The sequence below is a fragment of the Desmodus rotundus genome, chromosome X, assembly GCF_022682495.2.
Source record: "Desmodus rotundus isolate HL8 chromosome X, HLdesRot8A.1, whole genome shotgun sequence".
Taxonomy (NCBI): Eukaryota; Metazoa; Chordata; class Mammalia; order Chiroptera; family Phyllostomidae; genus Desmodus; species Desmodus rotundus.
This window is the reverse complement of record NC_071400.1, coordinates 5,881,027-5,903,858: the sequence shown is the minus strand read 5'-3', so window position 1 is coordinate 5,903,858 and position 22,832 is coordinate 5,881,027. Positions and strand designations below refer to the sequence as shown.

The following is a 22,832-nucleotide window of genomic DNA, read 5'->3' as shown; positions in this document are numbered from 1 at the left end:
TTACAATTGGTTGACATGTCTCTCGGGTCTCATTTAAGGGACCAGAACCTGTGTCCTTCACCACTATACCCTGACCCAGGTTTTCTGTTAATAAGGCAGGTGACAGTCTCCTTATAGAACGAGTTCTCAACCAGGGAATTGGGGAGAGTTTCAGGGCACTGCATTCAGTTTTGAAAATTGGTTTTAAAGATTTTGCATAGACTTCTGTAGGATAATTTTTTCTAGGGAGAGTGTCTCCGGCCCTCATTACAGTCTGAAATGTTTAAGTAAGAACAACAGAACAACAGAAGCTATTGTCACAGGGAATTGTAGACAACAAAAGCTAGAAGAACGTAAAATGGCTAGTTGGGGTTTTTTGGTTTTTTTTTAACGAGGATAAGGAAGGAACTTAAATTCTGTTAAGTTTATTAACCTGAAATTTGAGAGATCTTTACAAATTACTTTTCAAGGCAATATAAATAGTTAAGGAGAAACACGTCTTTTTAAGAAAATTAATAGAATATACAATTGATTAGGGACTCAACTTCCTTTTGAATTACATATACCTTTTTAATAAAGCATCTTGGTGTATTGTAGTGAAAATGATACTTGGATCTTAAATTCCCTAGTTGATGTGACTTGTGACCCCCATGTGAATTGGGGTATGAACAGACTGATTTTGTGGGGTATTGTTGATTTTATCCACCCAATGTGTACAATTTTTCAATACCATGTGTGCATATATAAAACAAAAACATGATAAAGGTTATCATTAATCTCCCCTCTTTGCCCCAACTTTTCCTAGATGAAATCCCACATCAAACGCCCAATGGTACTATCACCAACAGTATAGAACCCCCCAAACTGCCACAGTATCCCAACCTGCCTATGCAGAAGAGTGGGGAAGCTGATCCTGGGAGGAAGTCACCAAGCAGGCTTGTTTCCGACGGCAAATTGGATTCCTGCCCTGAGGTGGACGTCGGGAAGTTGGTGTCTAGGCTGCAGGATGGAGGGACCAAGGCCATGCCAAAGGCCACCAATGGACCTGTGCCAGGTTCTGGGCCCACCAAGGCCCCGTCTTTCCACATAAAGAGACCAGCCCCTCGGCCACAGCCTTATCCCAAGGAGGGTAAGTGCCTGCGAATCCCATGGGAACCAGAACTGACCATAACTACTTTGCACTTCGAGATCTTTCTAAAATGGGAGATATTTAAGTAGAAATCTGTTCCATTTTACTAGCACTGATATTGGAATGGTAGTAAAAGAACATAAAAACCATTTGCAATGATTACCAGAAGGTAAGCTCCAGGAGCACAGGGATATTTAGCCTGTTTTATTTACCTCTGTATTCCAAGTGCTCAGAACAATGCCTAACTGTCACGTAGCGGCAGTCATTAGTTTTGGAGTAAATTAATAATAATGTTACTATTTATTAATATTATTATTGCTACTCTTGCCATATATTAAATATCTTCTGTGTGCCTGACACTGTACTAGGTACTGATACACTATGTTTGACCCTCAGAACCTTACTGTGAAGAATGTATTATTGTTGGTTTTTATTTCTACTAGAAATCTGAGGCTGCTAATGGTACATGACTTGCCAGATGCTACTAACTGGCAGCGCTGTGTACCAAATCTCACCAAATCTGGTAGGCACCAAAGCCTATGGGGTTTTTTTTCTGATCAGGTTCAACTACCACCTTCACTTTCTATAAGAAGCTTTGAATCTGTGAACTATTGTTTTCTGCTTCTCACTCTCTAGTTTTGTAGAAATAGGGACAAAGGAACACAACCTCTGCAAAACTCTGAACTTTTTAAATTACAAATTCAGGATGTGGCTGGTTCTGCAAATTTAATCAGCTATTGCACGCAGAGACTCACGTAGGGAGGTGGGGCATTTGCGGGGAGTATATGTCTCTGAAGATAGTAGGGTGTAATGGAAAGAAATGTGGACTTTGATATCTCAGAGGCCTAGATCCAAACCTGGATTCTTTTACTTGCTAGCTAGATAAACTTGTAAAAACGTGCCTAATGTTTTATATCCTGTCTTTTTCCAAAAATGATTTAAGGCATTTCATAATATAGAAAAATATAAGAACTTAAAACAGTGAGAATGATTTACTCAATAAACAAATATTTATTGAGTATTTCCTGTATGCCTGGCCCCGTTCTCTCTGTCGAGGACATCAGAGTGAGGGAGACAGACAAGGTCCCTGCCTGCTTGAGACTTTTATCAGGATTTAGCTAAACCATGGCCTTTAAATGGTTGAGAAAAACTCAAGAGAAATATAGTGGCATAACAAGAGAAATATATGAAATTCCCATTTCCCTGTGCGAGGACTGAGGCCCCTTCATTTACGTACTGCCTGGAGCTGCTTTCACACTATGTTAGCAGCATTGAGCACTGGCAGCACAGACTTTGTAGCCTTCAAAGCCTAAAATATTAACTATCTGGTACTTAACAGAAAAAGTTTACTGACCTCAGCCTTAGATTCTAGAGTACAGGTAAGACAAGTTGAGGTCAAGAGGGGGAAATGGTGTAATAGTAGGAAGATGCAAAGAATGGAGTTCGTACTCAAAATGTTTGCCGTAAAGCCTTACCCACTTGCTGGAACATTCGGCTCCAAACTTTCTAGAGAAAACAAAAAGAGGGAAAAAATCCACAATGGTTATCTAAGTCCAAGTTTTTAAGGTAACAACAGCAAGCCAGTGGTTCAAGTAAAGCACGACTCTTCTGCTTTCGAGGCCAGAGAGTGTTTCTGAGAAGCGTTTTCTCCCATAGGTTGTTGCATATAACAGGACACAATTCAGTGAGAGCTCTTCACTGGGGGTCCCTTAAGATTTTCCTGATGTTTAACTGACTCTGCATTTATTCTCTGGCTCAATCTGCTGATGCATCTGTATGGTTATAGTTAAGCTATTTAACCTCTTTGCACCTTGGTTTCCATGCCTATAAATGGGAGAAACAGCTCACTGCTCAGGATTATTGCTACGGTAAAAATGCATAACAAAAAAAAATCTGATGTAAATCAATATTAAAAATGTGCTATTAATTCCCTGCCCCTGCCCTTTCCTTCTGTAAGATTTGCCTCTTCTGGGAAGTAGCCAAGTAAGGCCAGACTTCTACGTAGATACCTGCTTCAATTTATGTCCTATATTGACCTTCACATCAATCTGGTAGAGAGTTTGTGTAACTTAGCTTATGTTCATCACAGTAAACTTTGTCTTGCCTGTCGCCAAGCCTTAAGGTCAGCCAGATCCTGTGAACTCAGCACACACGGTAACTTAGCCCTCCCTATCAGTTCTACTGAAATCAGTTCAACTTCTGTGGCAAAGCTAAATCCCAGCGGCATTCCCTTCATCCCCTTCCTCCACAGTCCTGCTCCACGTGGCTGGTACCCGCCGCTCTGATCTAATGGTTTCGGTTACTATAAGTACTGACCTTACAGTGACTGTTCAGTGTCAGCCAGACTATAGAAATTTCTGCCACAGCATTGCCTGGCTGCAATTGCTTTCTGCCTCAAATAAGTTAGCAACAGGCTAGCGTGATGCAGCTTTTTTTGAAGCCCCATGCCTCCAGCCTCGGTCACAGAAAGCATGACTGAGACTAGTTCTGGTCTTGATGGGAAATTAATCAAACCTCTGCTGTTGCCTCTTTGAACCTTGCCTGCTCCCACCTCCTACTTCTCTGCTTCCTCCCATTTCGGTTGCACCTCCAATGATAGATTATAGGCATGAGAGCAGATATCAATCAAGCCAAAGCTGTAAAAAGCTGACTCTAAGCTATAACTGATAGTTGTCAGTCCCAGGTGCTAGCCAGCGGCTTGCGTGGCAGTGTCAGAGGGAGGGAGCTGTCACCCCAGCTGACCTACTCTGCACCTTGCAGTTGTCACTCCCTTTCACCTGTGTTGTTCAGAGCTTTGCTTGTCATCCTGAGGGTCACTGCACAGACCCCATTCCTTTAGTGATCCAACTATGCCACTGCCCTGTGCTCTACCTTTGCCCCTTGTGTCGATCCAGCATTCCAGTGGACTTGATAGTCTCCATATTTGTCCATAGCAATTAAAAATAGCAACAGCAAGGTGCATGTTAAGTTGCTTTGTTCCGTGGAAGTCAACTTTATAATAAGATCAGTATTGTTTGCTGATGTACCTTTTGTCAAGGGCTCTTTTTTATTCCAGACGTGGAACCGCATACTTTCTCTTCTTCTGTTGTATCTGGTCATTGCGATAGGCCTGTGAGATAGGTTTTATTCTCCCCATTTCCTAGATGGAGAAACTGAGGCTTGAGAAAGTGAAGTAAATTGCCTAGCTACCCAGATAGTAAGATGTATGCATGGGGCTTAAGCCTAGACTGCTTGGGTACCACAGTTTTATTTTTAAGTGGTTTTAGCTACCTTCCCCTTCCTATTTTCTAAGAAGGGACTAGTCAAAGAATATGTATGAGTGACCCACAGACATGGACAATGGTGTGGGGATTGACTGTGGGAGCGGGGGGTGGGCTGGGCGGAGGGGGGCAAAGAAGGAAAAATTGGGACAACTGTAATAGAATAACAATAAAAAAATTTAAAAAATAAAAAGTAATAATAATAATAATAATAAAGAACCTTTCATTTGGGGGAAACACACTGATACAAACCCAATTTCTTCCCTTCCTTTGAAGTTACTGTCTGTTACCAGGCCAGGCTTTGGAAAAAAGGGCATTTGTGTAGCTTCCGCAAAGGGGCTTCAGGCTTTCCTCTGGGGAACGGAAGGGGAAGACATATACTTGCATGTATTTGTTAACTTATTCAGACACAGTGCTATGCAGTGGGAGAGACAGAGATGAGAGTCCATGGTTCCTGTTTTGCAGAGGTTCATGGTGAGGCTGCCATGTATGCAGTCAGTCCCAGTCCAGTGTGACCCATGTTCCGGAGGGGGGCGGTGAGAACAAATTCCACTAGGTGCAGGGGGCAAGGAGCCCTTCTCTGTGTCTGAGATTCTGAGATGAATGTGGGGAATACATCCACACTGGGACCCTATGACATAAGGGTTTGGCGGAGCAGGGGCTTCTTAGCTCTTTTCCTCTGTCTTATGGGAGAGAAAAAGACTTCGTTCTCATGACGTGCTCTTGGGCTTGAAAAAATACTGCTTGTTAGGCCTTGCCCTGCCCCAGGGCCATTGGTTCTCCATGGGGTGTCTCATGTTCTAAGTGGTATTTACATCTGCTCTAAAAGTATTAAGAACAGACTTGCTCTTGCAGTGATGGGCTGTGCCGGCCATTATCCAGATTTTCTTGTTTGGACTCATTATGCTTTAAAAATCTACTGTGTTTGGTTTTCATTCTCTGCCTTTCCTGGAGCCTACCTCCAGATCGATCCAAAAGGGCAATTAGTGGCTAAAGGAGGTAAGAGGCTTTTAAGTGAATATATCATAGAAAGAAAGATATAATTCTAGAAGACCGGGGAAATCTACATGAGGAAACAATCTCGCCTACTCGGTGCCCTCAGGTTGGGTGTAGATGGCTATAAGGAAAGGTGGAAGACAGTTGCTTAAGGTTGAAGACTGATAGCCCGTCAGGTCTACAAATGCTAAGATTCTTTGGTTGTCATTTAACAGAGAATGGGGAGGGAGGGAACAGGTTGGGCTGGAGAGGGAGGTCAAATGTGTTGTAAAAGTCAGGTTGTGGACCAAAGTTAAAAAGAAAGAAAGAGGAAGTACAGTTTGGTTGAAAGACCATAGGCTCAAAGGCTCAGTGGAGTCTCGAATGGGACTTGGGCTCTAGGGTCTCTGGATTTGAGTTTGAGTCCTGCGTCATCCTTGCTGTGGGACCTTGGACAGGCCACAGTCTCTCTGAGCCTTCGTTTTCTCATTCGTAATGTGAAGATAGTAATTGTGCCCATAGGGCTGCAGTAACAATGAAATATCTAAGCGCTTGGCACATAATGTGTACTCAGTAAAATGGCAGCAGTTGTTCTGCTTTTATAGGAGTCTAATTACTAACTACATGATCTTCGTTAGGCAAACTTCAATTCCTTGAGCCAGTTTTCTCCACTGTAAGTGAGGACAGTGCCTATGTTGCGGGCAGGGTTTTTGTGACGTTTAATTATAAATTAGGTGTACAAAGTATTTGGTAATATAATAGAAGTTAAACAAATGATGATGCTACGGGGTGTGTAACATCCTCCCAGGAAGTGGCGGGCATGGAAGATGGCAGAGGTATAATTTTCTGTATTCTGGAACTTATGAAAAGAAACCTCAGGCCTCAAATATGGATGCCATAAAAGCTCAGAACTACTTTTTCCACCCTCAGCCTGTCTCTGACCATGTCACAGACAAGCAGAAAGAGGAAGACCATTGTTGAGGGGAAGAGGCGAAGAAGGATTCTCAGCCCTCCCTCCAGGTCCAGCTCAAGTCTGATTCCTTCCGCAAAGCTTTCTGACAATCCTACCCCAGAAATTCTCCCTTACCTTACTTCTTTTTGCACCCAAGTTTAGCCCTCTAATATGGGTGTCGACTTATAGTCTTCACACATTTCCTGTAAGAGTAACTTCATTCTCCAACTCAGTTGTAAACCTCTGGAGGGCGAAGTCTATGTTAGATCATTTGTGTGGGTTTCTAATGAGAACATAAGGCTGGGCCAAAAGCCCTCAAGAAATACCAGTGTATTGAACACCTTTCCATTTAGGTTTTAGAATAGCCCTGGAATTTGGGTATATCGTGTCTGTGTGTATCACAGATGGCACAAGTGGGGACTTAAAAAAGCGAAGCTTTTTTCACTGTCCTTTAATGCGCAGAACTACATTTTTCTTGATTCAATCAATATTTCTTAAATACCAGTTGCATGAGAAGCAATTTACTTAGGCCTCTGGTGAATACAGAGATGAATTCTACCTGGATCTTGCTCTCAGGTTATTCCCATCCTAATAGGGGAGATAGAGCCACCAGAACAAAGAGGTCTGAGTCACAGCGCAAGATAACAAGTGCCTTAAGAATCAGACAAAGGAACTCGGAACATCTTAGGCTTCTGAAAAGGTACTTTACTTCAGCTGAATGTTGATGGGTGATGCAAATTTGGGCATGTGGGAATGAGGTAAAGGGCATCTGGGAATGAGATGATTGATTGTAAGAAATGTATGTGGAACAACAAATAATACTTTTTGTGTGGACTGTAGGCTTTGTGAAGAACTGTGATGGACACGTAGATCAGAAACATCAGTTGAAACCAAATGGAAGAGGGTAGTGAATTCCAAGTCAAAAATATTTGAGTTTATTCTGCAGGCAACAGGGAACTATGAAACCAGATCTAAGTGTAAGTGTAATTCTCTGTCTATCTATCTAGATTTGTTTTCAAGCTCCTTAAGTACATGATCAGAACTGGGCTCCAGGGTACTCAAAAGCAGCCTATAAAATCAGCAGGGAGAAATATATGTCTATAGACATATCATGGATGCATTGATCTGGAAAACAATCCAAGTCCATGTTGTACGAGTAGGGAAGTGGTCAGCTCAAGGTCACACAGCAAGTTAGTTTTAGAAGTAAGACTAGAATCCAGCTCTCTTGACTCGCAGTTAAATGACTCTTCCGTCCCTGCCTCCTCAGTTTGACATTGTGGCTTTATTGTGGCAAGTTAGAAAAACATGGGGCACTTTCAACCAAGAAAACCTTTTGCTGCTACTTCAAAGTTTGACTTGTAATTCACCATCAAGTCGGAGCTCCCAGTAAAGGACCTAGGAGGACACAAGGCTAATGACATTTGTTTTCCAAGGCCTTGGGTTGATGTCCATCTAGATATGGCTGTAACTTGGGAAGGATGGGGTTCATATTTGGGGAGATTGATATCTGGTTCTCTCATCAAGGGAAGCGATAGCCCTAGGATGACCACAGCTTTAGGATAAATGTTTTTTTGGCTCTGACTGCAGCCTGTACTTCCCGTCCAACATCCCCTCCAGTAACCAGTAGAAACGGAAGAGCGTTGTCAGCTCTGGTAATCTGTGATCTGCAGTGAGCAGGCCTAGTGGCTCTCAATCCTGACTATACACTGCATCCTGGGGAGCTCTTAAAAATACCCATACTCAGGTCCTACCCCAGTCAATGGAACTAGGATCTCTGAGGATTGGGCCCAGGTACTGTATGGTTTTAATGTGCCCCGTGTGAATCCACAGTTGAAAGCCACTCATACGTGGGAATACATGGGCTTCAGAAATTAGATGGACCTGGATCTGTTGCCAGTTAACTGTGAGGTTACCTCTCATCTCTGCATCTCTCTTTCCTCAACTGTAGAACAGAGATAATACTTTCTACTTTATAGGGTGGTAGCCAGTGATAAATGAGAATCTGTGCATAAAGTTCTGAGTATAGTGTCACAGTGCCTGGAGCAGAGCAGGTGTTCAGTAAAAAGGTAGCTAAAATTTTACTATTATTTTACCACGATTACCACTATTATTATTTGTAATTTTTAATTATTACTAATAACAAAACAGCAGACACTGCGAAGAACAGGAGATGCAGTCATCACTCTACCACTTACCTCTGTGACTGCGGGTGGGTCAGTCACCTTTCTGAACCTCAGTCTCCTTCTTTGTAAGGTGGAGATGACAAGTAAAATCCATCTGATCTTCCCTTCCAAGCTTATTGTGAACATCATATAGTTCCCTGGGAGAGTGCTTTGATCTGGCATAAAGTGTGTTAGAAGAGTCAGATTATTTTTAAAATTTGGGTCTTTTTTTTTTCCAGTGTACATAGCCTGGTGCTAAGGGGACTGGCATGGCCAGTAATGCAAGATGCAGTCTAGATGAGGAGACAGAATTTATACATGTGTACATGAATAGTACCTGTTTCATTCCTCCATTAGAACACCAATCTTACTGTATTATTAGCATTATTTCTTTTCATATCTGTCTTCCTCGTTAGAATGGCTAGCAGGGGTCTGGCACAAATAATGTCCCTTTTTTATTATAAAGTCTTTTCTTGCGAAGTCATAAACATAATTCTGTAACATAATAGGACATTTTTGGCCGAATGTAGAGCTCCTTGCTCCTAGTTAAGGAGTAGTTACATTGATACGGCCCTAAAATGACATTCGGCTCTTTGAAGGCAACCGGGAGGCTGATGTGGCCCCCGGTGAAAATGAGTTTGACACCCCTGCCATACAGTTAAGACATGAGAATAGGGGCATACATCGAACAACTAGGACAGAGTCTAACACTTACTTACCCTGCTGTATGCGAGGCGTTCTCTATAGGCCATCTAATTTAGGACGGGTTATAACCCATTTCCCAGATGAAGAAATGGAGAGTCAAAGAGGTCCCACAGCTTGTAAGTTGCAAGACATGGCCTCAGTGCCAGGTCTGCCCAACCCCAGACTCTGTGTGCTTCCCACTATAGCAGACTGTCTCACCCAGAACTAACAGTCAAGAGCTTGCTTGGACAGGGTAGTGAGGGGAGCAATTTGATGAGAGTGGAGCTGGTCCAGAATTAGTGCCTGGGATGCTAACTGGGGACCAGCTCATAGAGGGCCTTGAGTTTATGTTAAAGGGTTTGACCTTTATTCTGTACATTTAATAGCATCTGAGAACTTTTCTAAGGAGGAGAAAAACAATGTAAAAATACTTAGGGTAAATCTGACATGACAACAGTATTATATGGATTAAAGTTAATATTTTTTACATTGACCTTAAACTTTTTTAATAGAAGAAAGCTTAATGAATATCAAGATTTACTAACAAAAATGGAATGAGTATCGAGATCTATTAACACCCTTGCATAGTTGTGCATAGTTGTGTCTATTTCCGCATGGTGTTCATCAGGCCGTGAACACTTCCTGTGCACTTTTGTTCACTTATAGTATTTTATATGCATATATTCTTTGATCAGGCCCAAGTACATCATACATATCTGTTAAACGCTTGTAAGAATTGACTCATACTTAGCCTTTGTGGTTGGGTCTGACTTTTTCCTGTTAAGAAGCATGGTTTTATGGCAATTGTTACTTTTTAAATTTGTTTTCTTTGGGGTTAAATTTATTTGGACCTGATCCCCAAAGTGGATCAAGTGGATTAATGATTATGAACTATCTCATATGTATGATTTTGCATGTCATCCACATTGTTCCAGAATTGCTGGCGGCTGTCTAGACAGAATGAGCCCAGGGTACAGTGTCACCAGCAATGTGTGAGTGCGTCCATTTCACCGCACTGCTGCCAGAAATGTCTTATAAAACTAATATACATTTTACCAGAGACATTGAAATAAAGAACAAGCTGACAATAACCAGGGGTGGGGAGATAATGGGGTGGGGGGAAGGGAAGGGTCATCAAGGAACATGTATAAAGGACCCATGGACAAAACCAACGGGGGTAGGATCGAGGCTGGGAGGTGGGAGGGTGGGGGACAAGGGGAAAACGGAGACAACTGTATTTGAACAATTAAAAAAATATATATTTTTTCCTTGTCCCCTTGTCCTGTAAAGGAAAGCTTATATTTTATTAAAAGTGATTTTAAAATGATGTATATTTATTTTATATGGACTGACCTGGAAACTGGAGACACAGAGGCAGGCGGGCGAGTTAAGAGATGGCTGCAGTAGTCAAGGCCTAAGTGAAAAAGCCTGGGGTTTGGTGATGGTGACTTTAATAATTTCACATTCATCATCCAGCACTGACTAAGCACCTAATAAGTGCCAGGCACTATACGGAACATATTAGCACCTAATTAAATTCTCTCAATATCTTTATAAAATAATATATTATTGGTCTTGATTATAGGGATAACAAAAGTGAGACTCAGCAAATTGACGTGACATGCCTTAGGTCACATAAATATGCACTTCAGAACTGGTGTTCATACAGACTTTCTGAAGGAATAGCTGCTGAAAGAATGATTTTTAAAAAAATCCAGAGTTGTTAGTGACCAAAAAGACACGGGTGCCAAAGGAGGCGGCCTAGATAACTCTGATATTGCGTAGTTTTCCACTGGCTAACCATCCAAGTTCTTGCTGTTGTTTTCTCTTCTAGCAGACTCTGACAGTTTCAGCAAAGTGCGGCCTCCAGGAGAAAAGCCAACCATCATCCGTCCCCCAGTGAGGCCTCCTGACCCTTTCTGCAGGGCGCCGACTCCCCAGAAAACAGAACCAAAGCCAGATCTTGTAGCTGGCAATGCAGGGGAAATCCCATCATCCGTGTAAGTAGTTATTCCTCATTCTTGACTTAAGGCCCATCTTAGGCCACCAGGAATGCTGTCAGCTTCACCACTGTGGTTGTGAAGTGCACAGCCCTGGGGCACCATTCAGTGCCCAGTGTAGCCTCACAGGGGTGTCCTGCTCATGGGCTGCAAGTGGCCCAGCACGGCTATGAATGTGGCCCAACACAAAATAGTAAATTTACTCAAAACATTATGAGATTTTTGTTTGTTTGTTTTCATTACTGTTTGAGTATTTAATGTGTGGCCTGAGATAACTCTTCTTCCAGTGTGGCCCAGAGATGCCGAAAGGTTGGACACCCCTGGGACTCTAGGGGAATGCCCAGAGCAGGCCTGTTCAGACTGCTCCACCTAACACTGAAGGCGGCGAGATTTCCCCAGACCTGAAGAGTTTGAGCTGAAGAGTTTGTCCTATTAGTGCCTAATAGGACACCCATTGTTTCTAGCTGTCCTGAACTCTGAGGGGTGATAAGATTACCTTTGGTTTTCATGCTCCCTTGGCTCTGGAAATTTTTCTTTTTTTCTTGTTATTGCTACTGGTCCTTAAAAGTAATTTAATGAACATTTTTTTAAAAAAATCTTCCAAAATGACTCAGATCCTCCAGAGAGCCTCTTGCAGGGTGTGAGCCTTTCTGAGGCTGGGCTGCAAACCACGGAGCCAGAGCTAAAGCTGCTACAGTGGGGTCGCAGCAGTTCCCAGGGACCGGCCTGGCTTGGCCGCAGCTAGCCTGGCTGATCTCTCCTCAGGCAGCGCCCGGGATCCCTCTCAGTATACTTCCCCCCGGGGTTTCTTTTTCTTGTGTCTCCTGTTTTCCATAATTGTGAAATGCGGCAAATTTTTAAAAAGCTTTCACTATTTTGACTCATAATGCTAACTATAAGAAGGGTGACCCCTCAGAAACCTCAGAATTTATTTATAAAAATTGTGTATTTATCTTTACGTGTTTAAACTTCAGTCACCTCCAGAGTACTCTCCATTGGATTCAATACACGTATCGAGAGGATTTTTCCACTGCTCAAAACAGTGTTTTGAACTTATCGATTTGGATGCCTTTTAGTGCTTCTGACTGTTTTTGTTTCACCTCTCCCATATTGGCAAAACTTTTCCCTTTGAGGACTTTTTTCATCCAGGGAAACAAAAAAGTTGCTCGGGGTGAGATCAGGTGAATAGGGAGGGTGGGGCACGGGGGTCATGCCATTTTTGGTCTGAAAGTGCTGAGCACTCAGCGTGGTGTGGGCAGGTGTGCTCGTAAATCACCCATCATGAAATGGGCAAACACACTGAAAGGGTCTTCAAAAAAATTCACTAAAGCGGAACACAACCTCTGACACCAAGGCCGGCTGGTACACTGATACAGATGGGTTCCTACAACACTCACTTAGCAGGAGGAGACTGTATTACAGGGGACCTGCCCTGCAGAACGTACTTCCAGGTTTTTTGGAGGTTACCTCTCATATTTACACAATGCCAAAAATTATACTTTGAAACCTAGGACCTCTTTCAGTTATTTCTCCCAAGAATAGCCTAAGTGGGCGACATACTTAGACCGCTCTGAACCAGTGGGGAACATGTGGTATCAACCATAGCCTTGAAGGTGCCTCCAGTCTCTGAGTCATTTCACATTCTGATACTTGTGTTTCTCCCCAGACCCAGGTCCTTTGCAAGCTAGGCCATGGCCTGCATTGGTGGCCCATCTGGTTCATATTCTCTTGTTCTTCCATTAGCCATTGGTTCTCACACGTATTCTAGAGAAACTCAAAGCGCTTGGTTGGCTTCTGTTTACAGGGTGGCTTCCAGGACCAGGTTCTTTGAAACAGCTTCCCGGAAAACAGGAAGGTAAGAGACATAGGTGACAGAAAAGAAACAAAATCACTTTTTAATAATAAATGCATCATTAGCATGTGATTTGCTCTTTTCCATTCTCTTTCTCTATTTCTCTGTATCTCTATCTCTGTGTCTCTGTTTGTCCTTTCTTTCCCACAGCTCTGTCTCTCTCCCCCTGTGCTTCTGTCTTTTTTCTGTATCTGTTGGTCTATCTTTTGTCACTCTATTTGTCTCTCTTACACTCTGTTTCTTTCTGTGTCTCTATCATTCTGCCTCTTTCTGTCTGTCTTTGTGTTTTTCTACTTAGGTTTATGCTTCTGTCTTTGTGTCTCTGTCTGTCTGTTTCACTCTTTCTGTCTGCCTCTCCCTGTGTCTCTGTTTCTTTATCTGTCTGTGTATATTGTCTCTTTGCCTCCCTGGTTTCTTTTCCATCCCCCCCCCCCCACCCTCTCTCATAGACACACACACACACACACACACACACACACACACAGCGCTCACATGCCAAATGGTATTACAAAAACTTTGCACTCAATGTAGGTCTTTTTTGTTGTTGTTAGTTTACTTATTTAGAACTTACTTTATCCATCTATGGAGATGAAAATGACGATCTGTTTAACCTGTGCTCCACCCCTTTTTGCTTCCCATTTGTACACCTGACATTTGAATGACCCCATTCCCTCATTCATCTCCCTTCCGTGACAATTCAGAAAAAAAAAACCCAAACCTCAAAACAAAATGGGAAGTAGTTCATCAAGAAGGGAGGGGAAGATGGCTCAGTAAGGCTGAACAGTTTATGCAACACAGGTTAAGGAAGTGATTAGCGTTCTACTTTGGCTAGAATATGGGGGTGAGAGGAGGAAAGTTTAACTGGAGTTGAGGCCACGAAGACAGATTGGGGCCAGATCGTAAAGGCCTTGTATGACATACTAAGGGGTTTGGTCTTTATACAGTAGTCCATTGGGAGTTATGAAAGACTTTTATTTATTTTTTATTCAGTTACAATTGTCTGCATTTTCTCCCCATCATTGAAATTATGAAAGACTTTTAAGCATGACAATGCATATTCAGAGCTGGCTGAATTATAAAAATAATCATTCTGTTAGTAATTGGAAAGATAGATGGGAAAGTTAAGACTGGAGGCATGGAGACCAGTTAGGAGGCTAATCATCCTGGCAAGAGTTGATGAGGTCCTGACCTATGGCATTGCCAGTAGGCATGAAATGGAAGGAGAGATTTTTTTCTTTTAATCCTCACCTGAGGATATGGTTATTGATTCTAGAGAGAGAGGAATGGAGGGGGTGGAGGGAGAGAGAGAGAGACAGAGAGAGACAGAATTCGATGTGAGAGACAAACGTCAACCAGCCGCCTCTCATATGTGTCCTAACCGGGGGTCAAACCCACAACCTAATAACCTAGGCATATGTCCTGATTGGGAATCAAACTCACAACCTTTTGGTGTGCAGGACAACGCTCCAACTAACTGAGCTACCCGGCCAGGGCTGGAAGGAGAGATTTGAGGTAGATTCAATAATATCTTGTTGACTTTTTAAACATGGAACATTGGAGAAGGATTAAGAGAGAAAAATCTAACTTGGATAATTAAGTAGATGGTACCAATAATAAATCATGGAAGAACAGCATTTGTGGAAATGTTGCTCTGCTCAATTTTGGACACAGTGTTTTCGAAGACCCTGTGGGACATCCAGATAGAGATGTCCGCTAGTTAACTCAACTCACACTAGTAGTTGGGGCTGTGCCTACAGAGATTTAGGGGTAGAACTTCTGAGATGGGGGCATTCACATATACCAAAATGTGAATAGAAGCTCTTTGAGGGGTGGTCCTCAGAATTTGCTGGTGATGGAGAGCGTGGGTGGGAATATGATCACTCAGGGAGTAGGTGTAAATAGACTTAAGAGAGAAGAAAAAACCAATGCTGAAGATACAACCTTGGGACCAGCTGTTGTCTAGCATATTCTGGCCACGCTATATGGGGTTTGACTCTTCAGGATTGTCGTTTCCCTCCAGCTATCCCTAGACAGGGCTAATGTAGGATGGATATAAGCACATAAAGAGGCCAGACAGTGCTGCTCTGGTCTTCAAGTCACAGGAGGATTCATGATTCACATGGTATTTGCCCTCCCTCCTTGCCCCTTCTCCCTTTTAGAGATAATTACAGAATGTAGTGTCTGGTCTTGGGGCGATTTCTCTGGGCTCCCCTAGGCTTCCATAGTCCGGTCCTCAAAGTCTGGTGCATGAAAGATGTCCTTGTGTCCAGGAGACTGGGCTCTCTTAATCTGCCAGAGAGGTAGCCCAAGCTATAAGCATGGAGCTAGATGCTTTGAAATATCTGGGTGGAATCACTTAGCCATTTTTTAAAATGACCACATTGGCACTGGCATGGAAGGACCACCCTTAACCTTGCTTTGCCTTTCCAGTTTTGATTTCTAGAGTCTTAGTGAAATGTCTTTTCCTTCTTTACCCACAGTTCTCAAGGCAGACTTCCTGGAGATGAGAGTTGAGGCCTCAGGTATGTAGTCTCCCACCCCTGGTTACGGAACCTTATTACACATGAGCCATCTCTGTGGGATCTGACTTTTTGAAGACTGGAATACTGTGTCAATTCAGAGAGAGGAAACTTATCTCCATGCCTCAGTTCATTACCCTATAATGATACGACCCTTAACCTTACTGCTTTCCAATTCTGAGATTCTTGGTTAAATCTGTTTGTTTCTTTTCTTTTCTTTCCTTCTTTCCTTGTTTTTCTCTCTCTCCCCCCTCCTTTCGTTCATTCGTTCGTTCCTTCCATCCTTCTCTCCTTCCTCCCCTAGCAAGACTACAATATAGTTTTATAAATTGCCTTTGAATCAAATTCATTAGGAATCCTGGGCTGTGACATTTTAGGCAAGTACACTTCCTTCTCTGAGCCTCAATTACTCAATCTATAAAATGAAAAGGTTGGGACCTTCTAACTCTGGCAATCTCTGGGTCTATAAGAAGATCAGTAACCTCTCTTTTGGAATTATAGCAGGTACCAAGAATCCACCTTATTTTTTGAAAATCACTATTTCAGTGTTACCCCCTGAAACTGCCTTCTTAGGCCTTTATATTTGTCTAATGTAAGGCACTTTCACATTCGTTAGCTCACTTGATCCATATCAAATGCCAGATATAAGGAGAATACCATGTATTTTTAACTCAATAAATAAAGGAGCTGAAGTTCACAGGGGATAAGTAACTGCTAAGGTCAACAGGAGCCATGGAGATGATGGAAATTTCTTTATCAAGGAGTTCTCATTGTTTGACTATCAGATTGCTGGCATAGCATGAACCAATACACACATAAATGAGATCGCGGTGTCTGAAGCAGAGCTTACCATATGCTCCCCAGGCTTCCTTTTCTTTCTTATTGCTGCCAGCCTTTGGAGGTGCATAGGTACATAAGCTTTTTCTCTATCCGCCTTCATGGAAGTGAAGTCTCAGTAAAAGGAAGTTTGGAATTATTGTAGTGCTCTAAATGCTCCAAAGGCAGTAGCCCTGTCACGGTGGGTTGGGGTGGGTAATCTCAGAGGTATCAGGCTTCTGAATCCCCAGTACACTTTTTGGGGATTAGAGTTGAGGCCAAAGGCACACATTTCCATTCCTGAGTATAGCACTGTCTTAAGCCTGTTTCATGGGATCAGAATCACAGGGGCTTTTTCCAAGCCAGACCCTATTATTCAGAAGGTTAGCTACCAATTTTATGGTTACCTACCTACCAAGAGAGGCCTCACTGTTAAGTGGCAATTAAGTGCTTGACCCAAGCTAGCTAATTCCTATTCTCTTCTTTCCCTTTCAGGTTGTAAAAGCCTTGGCCTCATAAGACCCTTTCCTGGTTCTAAAAGGGTCTTCTTCAAACACTTGTGTGCTGAGTCATTTTGTGCTGAAGAGCATCTCCTTCCTGGCCCTGCCCCATCAGGCTCTTGGATGCTATAAATAGAGGGCACATGTCCTAAAACAGGTTTATTCTCCTTTGTATTCTGTCTTTATCCCCTCAGAAAGTCTACATTGAGCTCCTATAGACTGTGAATGTCTGATCTTCCTCAAGCCAGACTCTGCAGAAACCAAGTTATCCATTCACCCGAGCTGGAGATTGGAGCTCAGTTTTCAACTCTTCTCTGAACTTCCTGCCTTCTCAAAAGGTCATCAAATGCAAAGATTTGGGGCTAACCACTGATATCAAAGGTCTTACCCTGAACTAAAAGCTACTTGAGTTGGGGCCATTGATTATCCTGGAAGTAGGGAAGTAGGAAAGTTTGCTAAACATTGGAGAACCCTAACATGCCTCTTACTGATGAGATGGAGTCTGGTGCCAGCTTGGAGCTCTGGCGCTGCAATATTTTGTCAAGAACTTGTCTGCTCCTGTGGGGCTAGACAGCTTGGGTGATGCCCCCCAACAACCTTCCACATGGACTCAGGAAGGTGGCCTTCCTGCTCTTGCAAACAGCCACTTAGGACAAATCTGCAAAGCACGTTTTGCATGTCGAAGCCTCCAACTCTTTGAATTAACCGTCTGCCTGTTTTCTCCTAGCAGCTTCCTTTCCAAGAAATCAGGAAAGAAAAGCTGAAAACAGTTCTTTAAAAAAGGGTGACTGTGTTTGTCTTGCGGGAGTTCCATTTTGGGGTCAAATGCTGGGGAAAACTGTTAAGGTGGATTGAGGCCAGGCAGCTGTCACGTTGCATGGTGTTTGCCTTCTGCAGTTAAGCTCTTTTATCTCCTGAAAGAAGCAGTTTTTAAGCCAGTGCCCATGCATGCAGGAACATCATGGAGCCCCTGAAATGGTATATAGAATTCCAGGACAACGTGCTGGTTCTGGAGAGATGTCCATAACATTCTACTGAAATGGGCCTGTGACCCAATAAAGGTTAAGAACCACAGCCTTGAGATAAAAGACTCTTTTTTTTTTTTACAACCCATAAAGTATTTGATTGGAAGGGCCTTGCAAAAGCATTTACTCTAACTGCCTAGTTTACCATTGGGGAAACAGGCAGAGCAAGTGAGGAGCCATGTCTAAAGAAGACTCCAGGTCCTTGGGCTCCTACCCAAGGTTGTTTCAATTACACCACACTTACCTAGCAGGGGTATTATGGTGGGTGGCTTTAGTGGTCATTATTTTGGTTATTATTTAGGAGTTTGGCTTTTACCCTCTTTCTTGATCCCCTCATATTTTCCACCAAATGAAATACTCCCAGACAAAAGCTCCTAGTCTTCTTCATTTGCTGTCTGAATCAATGGGAAAACACAAAAGGGCTAATTAGTGAGAAATCTCAGGAGTAGACCTTTCTGATTTGTTTGTTAAAGGGAAGCCACTAGAGCAAGTGCCGTCGTTGCTTGTGTTCCTTTGCTGATGCCAGTGGCACAAAACAGGTGCGTGGAGTACCACGCAAGGGTCTTCGAACTCGACCTCTTTGGGTGACTGGTTTACCAGAATCAGTATATCTGCTTCCGGTAGCAGGGCACACACTGCGGAGGATGAATAGGCCTTTCATCTGGGCACTACTTTGTTTCCATCGCGAGTGCACACTCATGGCTTCAGGTGGGCCTCACACAGCCCTATCGTCCAGGCAGAGCTCCAGTGTGTGGCCTGAGACACTTCCCTTCTTCTCCCCTCTGAGTCTGCTTCTCCATTTTAAAGGGTTAGATTATTGCCAGTTGGCTTTAGCTAATGGACGTGAGAATTGCCCAAAGAGATGAGTGGCAGACAGGAAATGAACAGGAGTTTTCTCTCACCTCATTGAAGCTCAGCGAGGTGACATAACTTGTCCAAGGTCACACAGATAGGAAATAGATTGGGACCTAGGTTTTCTGTTTTCTCCTATGCTGTGCTGCTTCCTTGGGAGAGGAGGAGCAGCCCTCCAAATCCTCAGCACTTAAAATCCCCTTAAGAATAGTATAGGAAATGGAGAAGCCAAAGTACTTATATGCACAAACCATGGACATGAACTAAGCGGAATGCTGCTGGAGGGAAGGGGGTTACTGAGCAGAGGGGGGCTAAGAAGGAAAAATTGGGAAAAACTATAATAGTGTAATCAATAAAATATACTAAAAGAACAAAAACAAAAAGGCCTTAGCACTTCTGGGGAATGTGAGGAGCTCTAAGCTTTTAATTGCTTCAGCCCAATTGCATCAAAACACATTGACTCCCGCCCACCCCCATTGGTGTATATCCCCACAGTTTCATGACTTGAAGCTGCAGAGCACTCTTTTGTCCATCATTTTGTCCTCATAACAGTCCCATCAAGTAGCTAAAACCAGGGAGTTTGTCCCCATTTGAAAGATGTACAAATTAAGGCCCAAGACGATTGTTTCACTTTTCTACTGCTGCTGTAACAAATGACTACAAATTTAGCAGCGTAAAACAACATCCGTTTATTTTCTCAGGGTTTTTATGGGTCAGAATTTCTGCATGGTGTGGCCAGATTCTCCTCTTAGGGTCTCACTGAACTAAAATGAAGGTATGGGCCAGGATGTGGTTGTCAGCTGGGGCTGACCCCTTTTCCAAGTTCACCTGTTGTTAGCAGAATTCATGTCCTTGTTGTTGTGGGACTGAGGTCCTATTTTTGATATGTAGCCTCTTCCATCTTCAAGGAAACAGTGAATGGCACATGAAATCCTTTTGCTTCCCCTTCCTCTGACTTCCTCTCTTGCCTCTGCTGTTAAGGGCTTGCTTTTCATTGGGGTGATTTTGTTGGGCTCACACAGATAATCCAGGACAATCTTCTTATTTTAAAGCCAGTAATAACCTAAATGGCATCTTCAACATCTCCTGGACCATGTACTCACAGTCCTGGACATAGGACATTGGGTATTCTTGGAGACCATACTGCTGCTTACAACAGGCATGAAGCAGCTGCCTACAGAAGCCCCACCTCTCAGCATAAAGACTCATGGTTGTTAACACCTTAATGCTGAGGTAGAGTCTGTGTGGATGGTTAGAAACCCTGGTGTTGTCCAACTTCTCCCATCTGAAATACTCAATACACACAATTGGGCAACACACCAAAGAAACTGGTAACGAGTACAAGGGGTGATGGGCTCTTTGGAAGTGGAATATATGTGTTCTTAGATGGCCTTGATACTGGTTATCAATCTGTTAAGTAGTCGCATTCTATCTGGGGGGCGGGCAGAAGCAGTTTCCCCAAAGGCCTAAGATGTGATTGATGTGTGTTCCCCATATCATTTGATCATTTGATGCTTGACATTGCTACAGTGCTTTTCATAGGTTTACTAAGTTCTGATAATATTCCTGTGATGTAAGTACTGGTATTGACCCCATTTTACAGATGAGAAAACAGGCAGAGAATAGTTAACATAATTTGCTCAAGGTCCCACAGCTGAGGAAATGGTGAATTCAGGATGCAAACCCAGTCCATTCCCTTACTAATCCCTCATGGTTTCCATCTCACTGGGAAAATTCTATTCTATTGGCTTGGCCAAAAAGTTCGTTCGGTTTTTTCCCCCTGTAAAATGGCTCACGTAGCGCTTAGTTGTCTTTAACTTCATTTGAAACAATTTTGTTAGATTTTATTGTGACACCTGTCATATCGGCGTGCATTAAAAAAAACTTACCAAAACTGGTGAATTTTTGTGTAGCCATTTTCATATTGAAGATGGAAGAAAATATGTAACATTTTCGGCATATTATGTTTTATTATTTCAAGAAACGTAAACACGCAACTGAAATGCAAAAAAAAGATTTGTGCGGTGTGTGGAGAAGGTGCTCTGACTGTTGACTGAATATATCAAAAGTGGATTGCAAAGTTTCGTGCTGGAGATTTCTCACTGGATGATGCTCCACAGTCGAGTAGACCAGTTGAAGTTGATAGCAATAAAATCAAGACATTAATCGAGAATGGTCAATGTTCTCCCAGGCAGGAGATAGCCGACATACTCCAAATATCCAAATCAATAAAGTTATTGGTGAAAATGAAAAATATGTCTTATATTTTACAGAAAAAAGTAAATGGACTTTTTGGCCAGCCCAATAGTTCCCAGAGCCATCAGAATGTGAGGAAGGTGGGGTATTCCAACAGTCCCTCACCTCTTCTCCAGCCCCACTACCATCCTGTGGGACTCAATTCTGTCTCCCTTCTGGGTCTGTGGTCTAGAGGGACTCACTTAGAGACTATGTTCCCTTGCTGCTTTCTGTGTCTTTTTTGCTAGCCTTTGCTGATAAAACACCTGGTCTCAACCACCCTGGAAGAGACTTGAACACCATCATCCATATTCATGCCTCAATCACCACGGGCACGTTATTTAACCCAAATAACCATGACTGGCCCTTAATAAGTGCTCAGTTATTATTATTCAGCAGCAATAGTGGTAGTAGTGATGGTAGTGGCTGCCTCATTTGCTGTTCAGGAATGGAATCTTCTATATACCCATTCAGGGCTGGTGGATTATTCAAGATCTTCCCAAATGTTATCTACCACCTGATTTCTTGTATTCCTCAATGCAGTGTAACCTGATTGGCTACAAATTGTCATGTCTCTTGGCCCTGTAATTAGCCATGCTGATTCCCCACCGCCCTATTGAAGCTGACCCCAAACCTGGCTCCATTTCCTCTCCCCACTGATTTTTTTTTCCTCTTGTGCACAAGTTTAATCCCAGGCCCAGCTACTCTGCACTGTGCAGCTGCCAACAGTCAGGTCTGGAGGATTCCCACGTCTAAAGGCAGAGGTGTCAAACTCATTTTAACTGGGGGCCATATCAGCCTTGTGGTTGCCTTCAAAGGGCTGAGTGTAACTTTAGGACTGTATAAATGTAACTACTCCTTAACTAGGGGCAAGAAGTTCAGCACTGCCGCTGGATAGAAACAAGGTGCCGGGCCGGATAAAACAAGGTGGAGGACCGGATTCGGCCCTCGGGCCTTGTGTTTGCCACCTCTGTCTTCAGGTCTAACATGGGCTCTTTCCTATGACAGTTCAATTCTGGGTGATGTGGCTGGGGTACCTTCAGCCTCCTGAGCACCCCTTATGCTATTCTGAGGAGCAGCTACCTTTCCCACATTTGCCTAACTCTCCCTTTTATATTTTGCACTCCTACTATTATAACAGTTGTGCTTATTGTGTTTCTTCAAAGGTACTCAGTGAGGGGATAGGTGGTCTTTGTATGGAGATAGGAAAGAAGCACTATCCTGATGTGAGTGATTTTATACTTAATTGGAAATTAACCCTGGGCTATTGACTGTCCAGATTGTGTTTATATCCAGCAGGAAATCACATTATTTTCCCTGAAGTGAATAAGACATCACAAAATGCCTTAGGAAATGGTTCTAAAGATCCTTTAAATAGATTTGAAAAGCTCTGAGAAAGAAGCACTGGCAGCCAAGGAGCAAGGTTGTTCCAACTCTGACACAGGGGAAAAGGGGACTCCAATCTGAAGTGGACAGGTTATGAAGATTTGATCCACATCATTTGCATGATTTATGTTTCTAGAACTCAGGGCACTGAGAATGGAAACAAGGCCCACAATGGAGTGGGGCATCCTCTGGGACTAAGAGAAAGAAACATTGTTAAGCATCTGTCATGTGCCCAGCATGAAGTAGGAGAGCCTTCCCAGGAGATCTGGCCCAAGAATTAGGGTATGGCCACCTGGCAGACACATTACCTACATTTTATATACAGGGGTTGGCAAAAGTAAGTTCACAGTTGTAATACAAATAAATAATATGACAATTAATAAATAATATACAAGACTGAACTCTGTGCTTCACATACTCACACCTGTAAACCTACTCTTGCCCTACCCTGTACCTTGTCTCATTTGAGCCTCTCTACCACCTCATTTTATTTTTTTAATTTTTTA

The 22,832-nt window shown here is 42.9% G+C and overlaps 1 protein-coding gene across 4 annotated transcripts in view; it reads left to right on the top strand.

Moving 5' to 3' along the window:
• The window catches only part of OPHN1 (oligophrenin 1), a 268,416-nt gene extending 247,804 nt beyond the window's left edge, over positions 1–20,612 (top strand). For 3 of the 4 annotated variants that reach the window (XM_071220302.1, XM_045191250.3, XM_024555326.4), the window contains 5 exons: positions 785–1,108; positions 10,976–11,141; positions 12,946–12,996; positions 15,474–15,515; positions 16,824–20,612. In XM_071220302.1, coding sequence (XP_071076403.1) covers positions 785–1,108; positions 10,976–11,141; positions 12,946–12,996; positions 15,474–15,507 — 575 coding nt within the window. In that variant the 3' untranslated portion in view covers positions 15,508–15,515; positions 16,824–20,612. The remainder of the gene's footprint in view (positions 1–784; positions 1,109–10,975; positions 11,142–12,945; positions 12,997–15,473; positions 15,516–16,823) is intronic. The other variant, XM_045191252.3, reaches the window with a different exon arrangement.
• Positions 20,613–22,832: the final 2,220 nt, after the last annotated feature.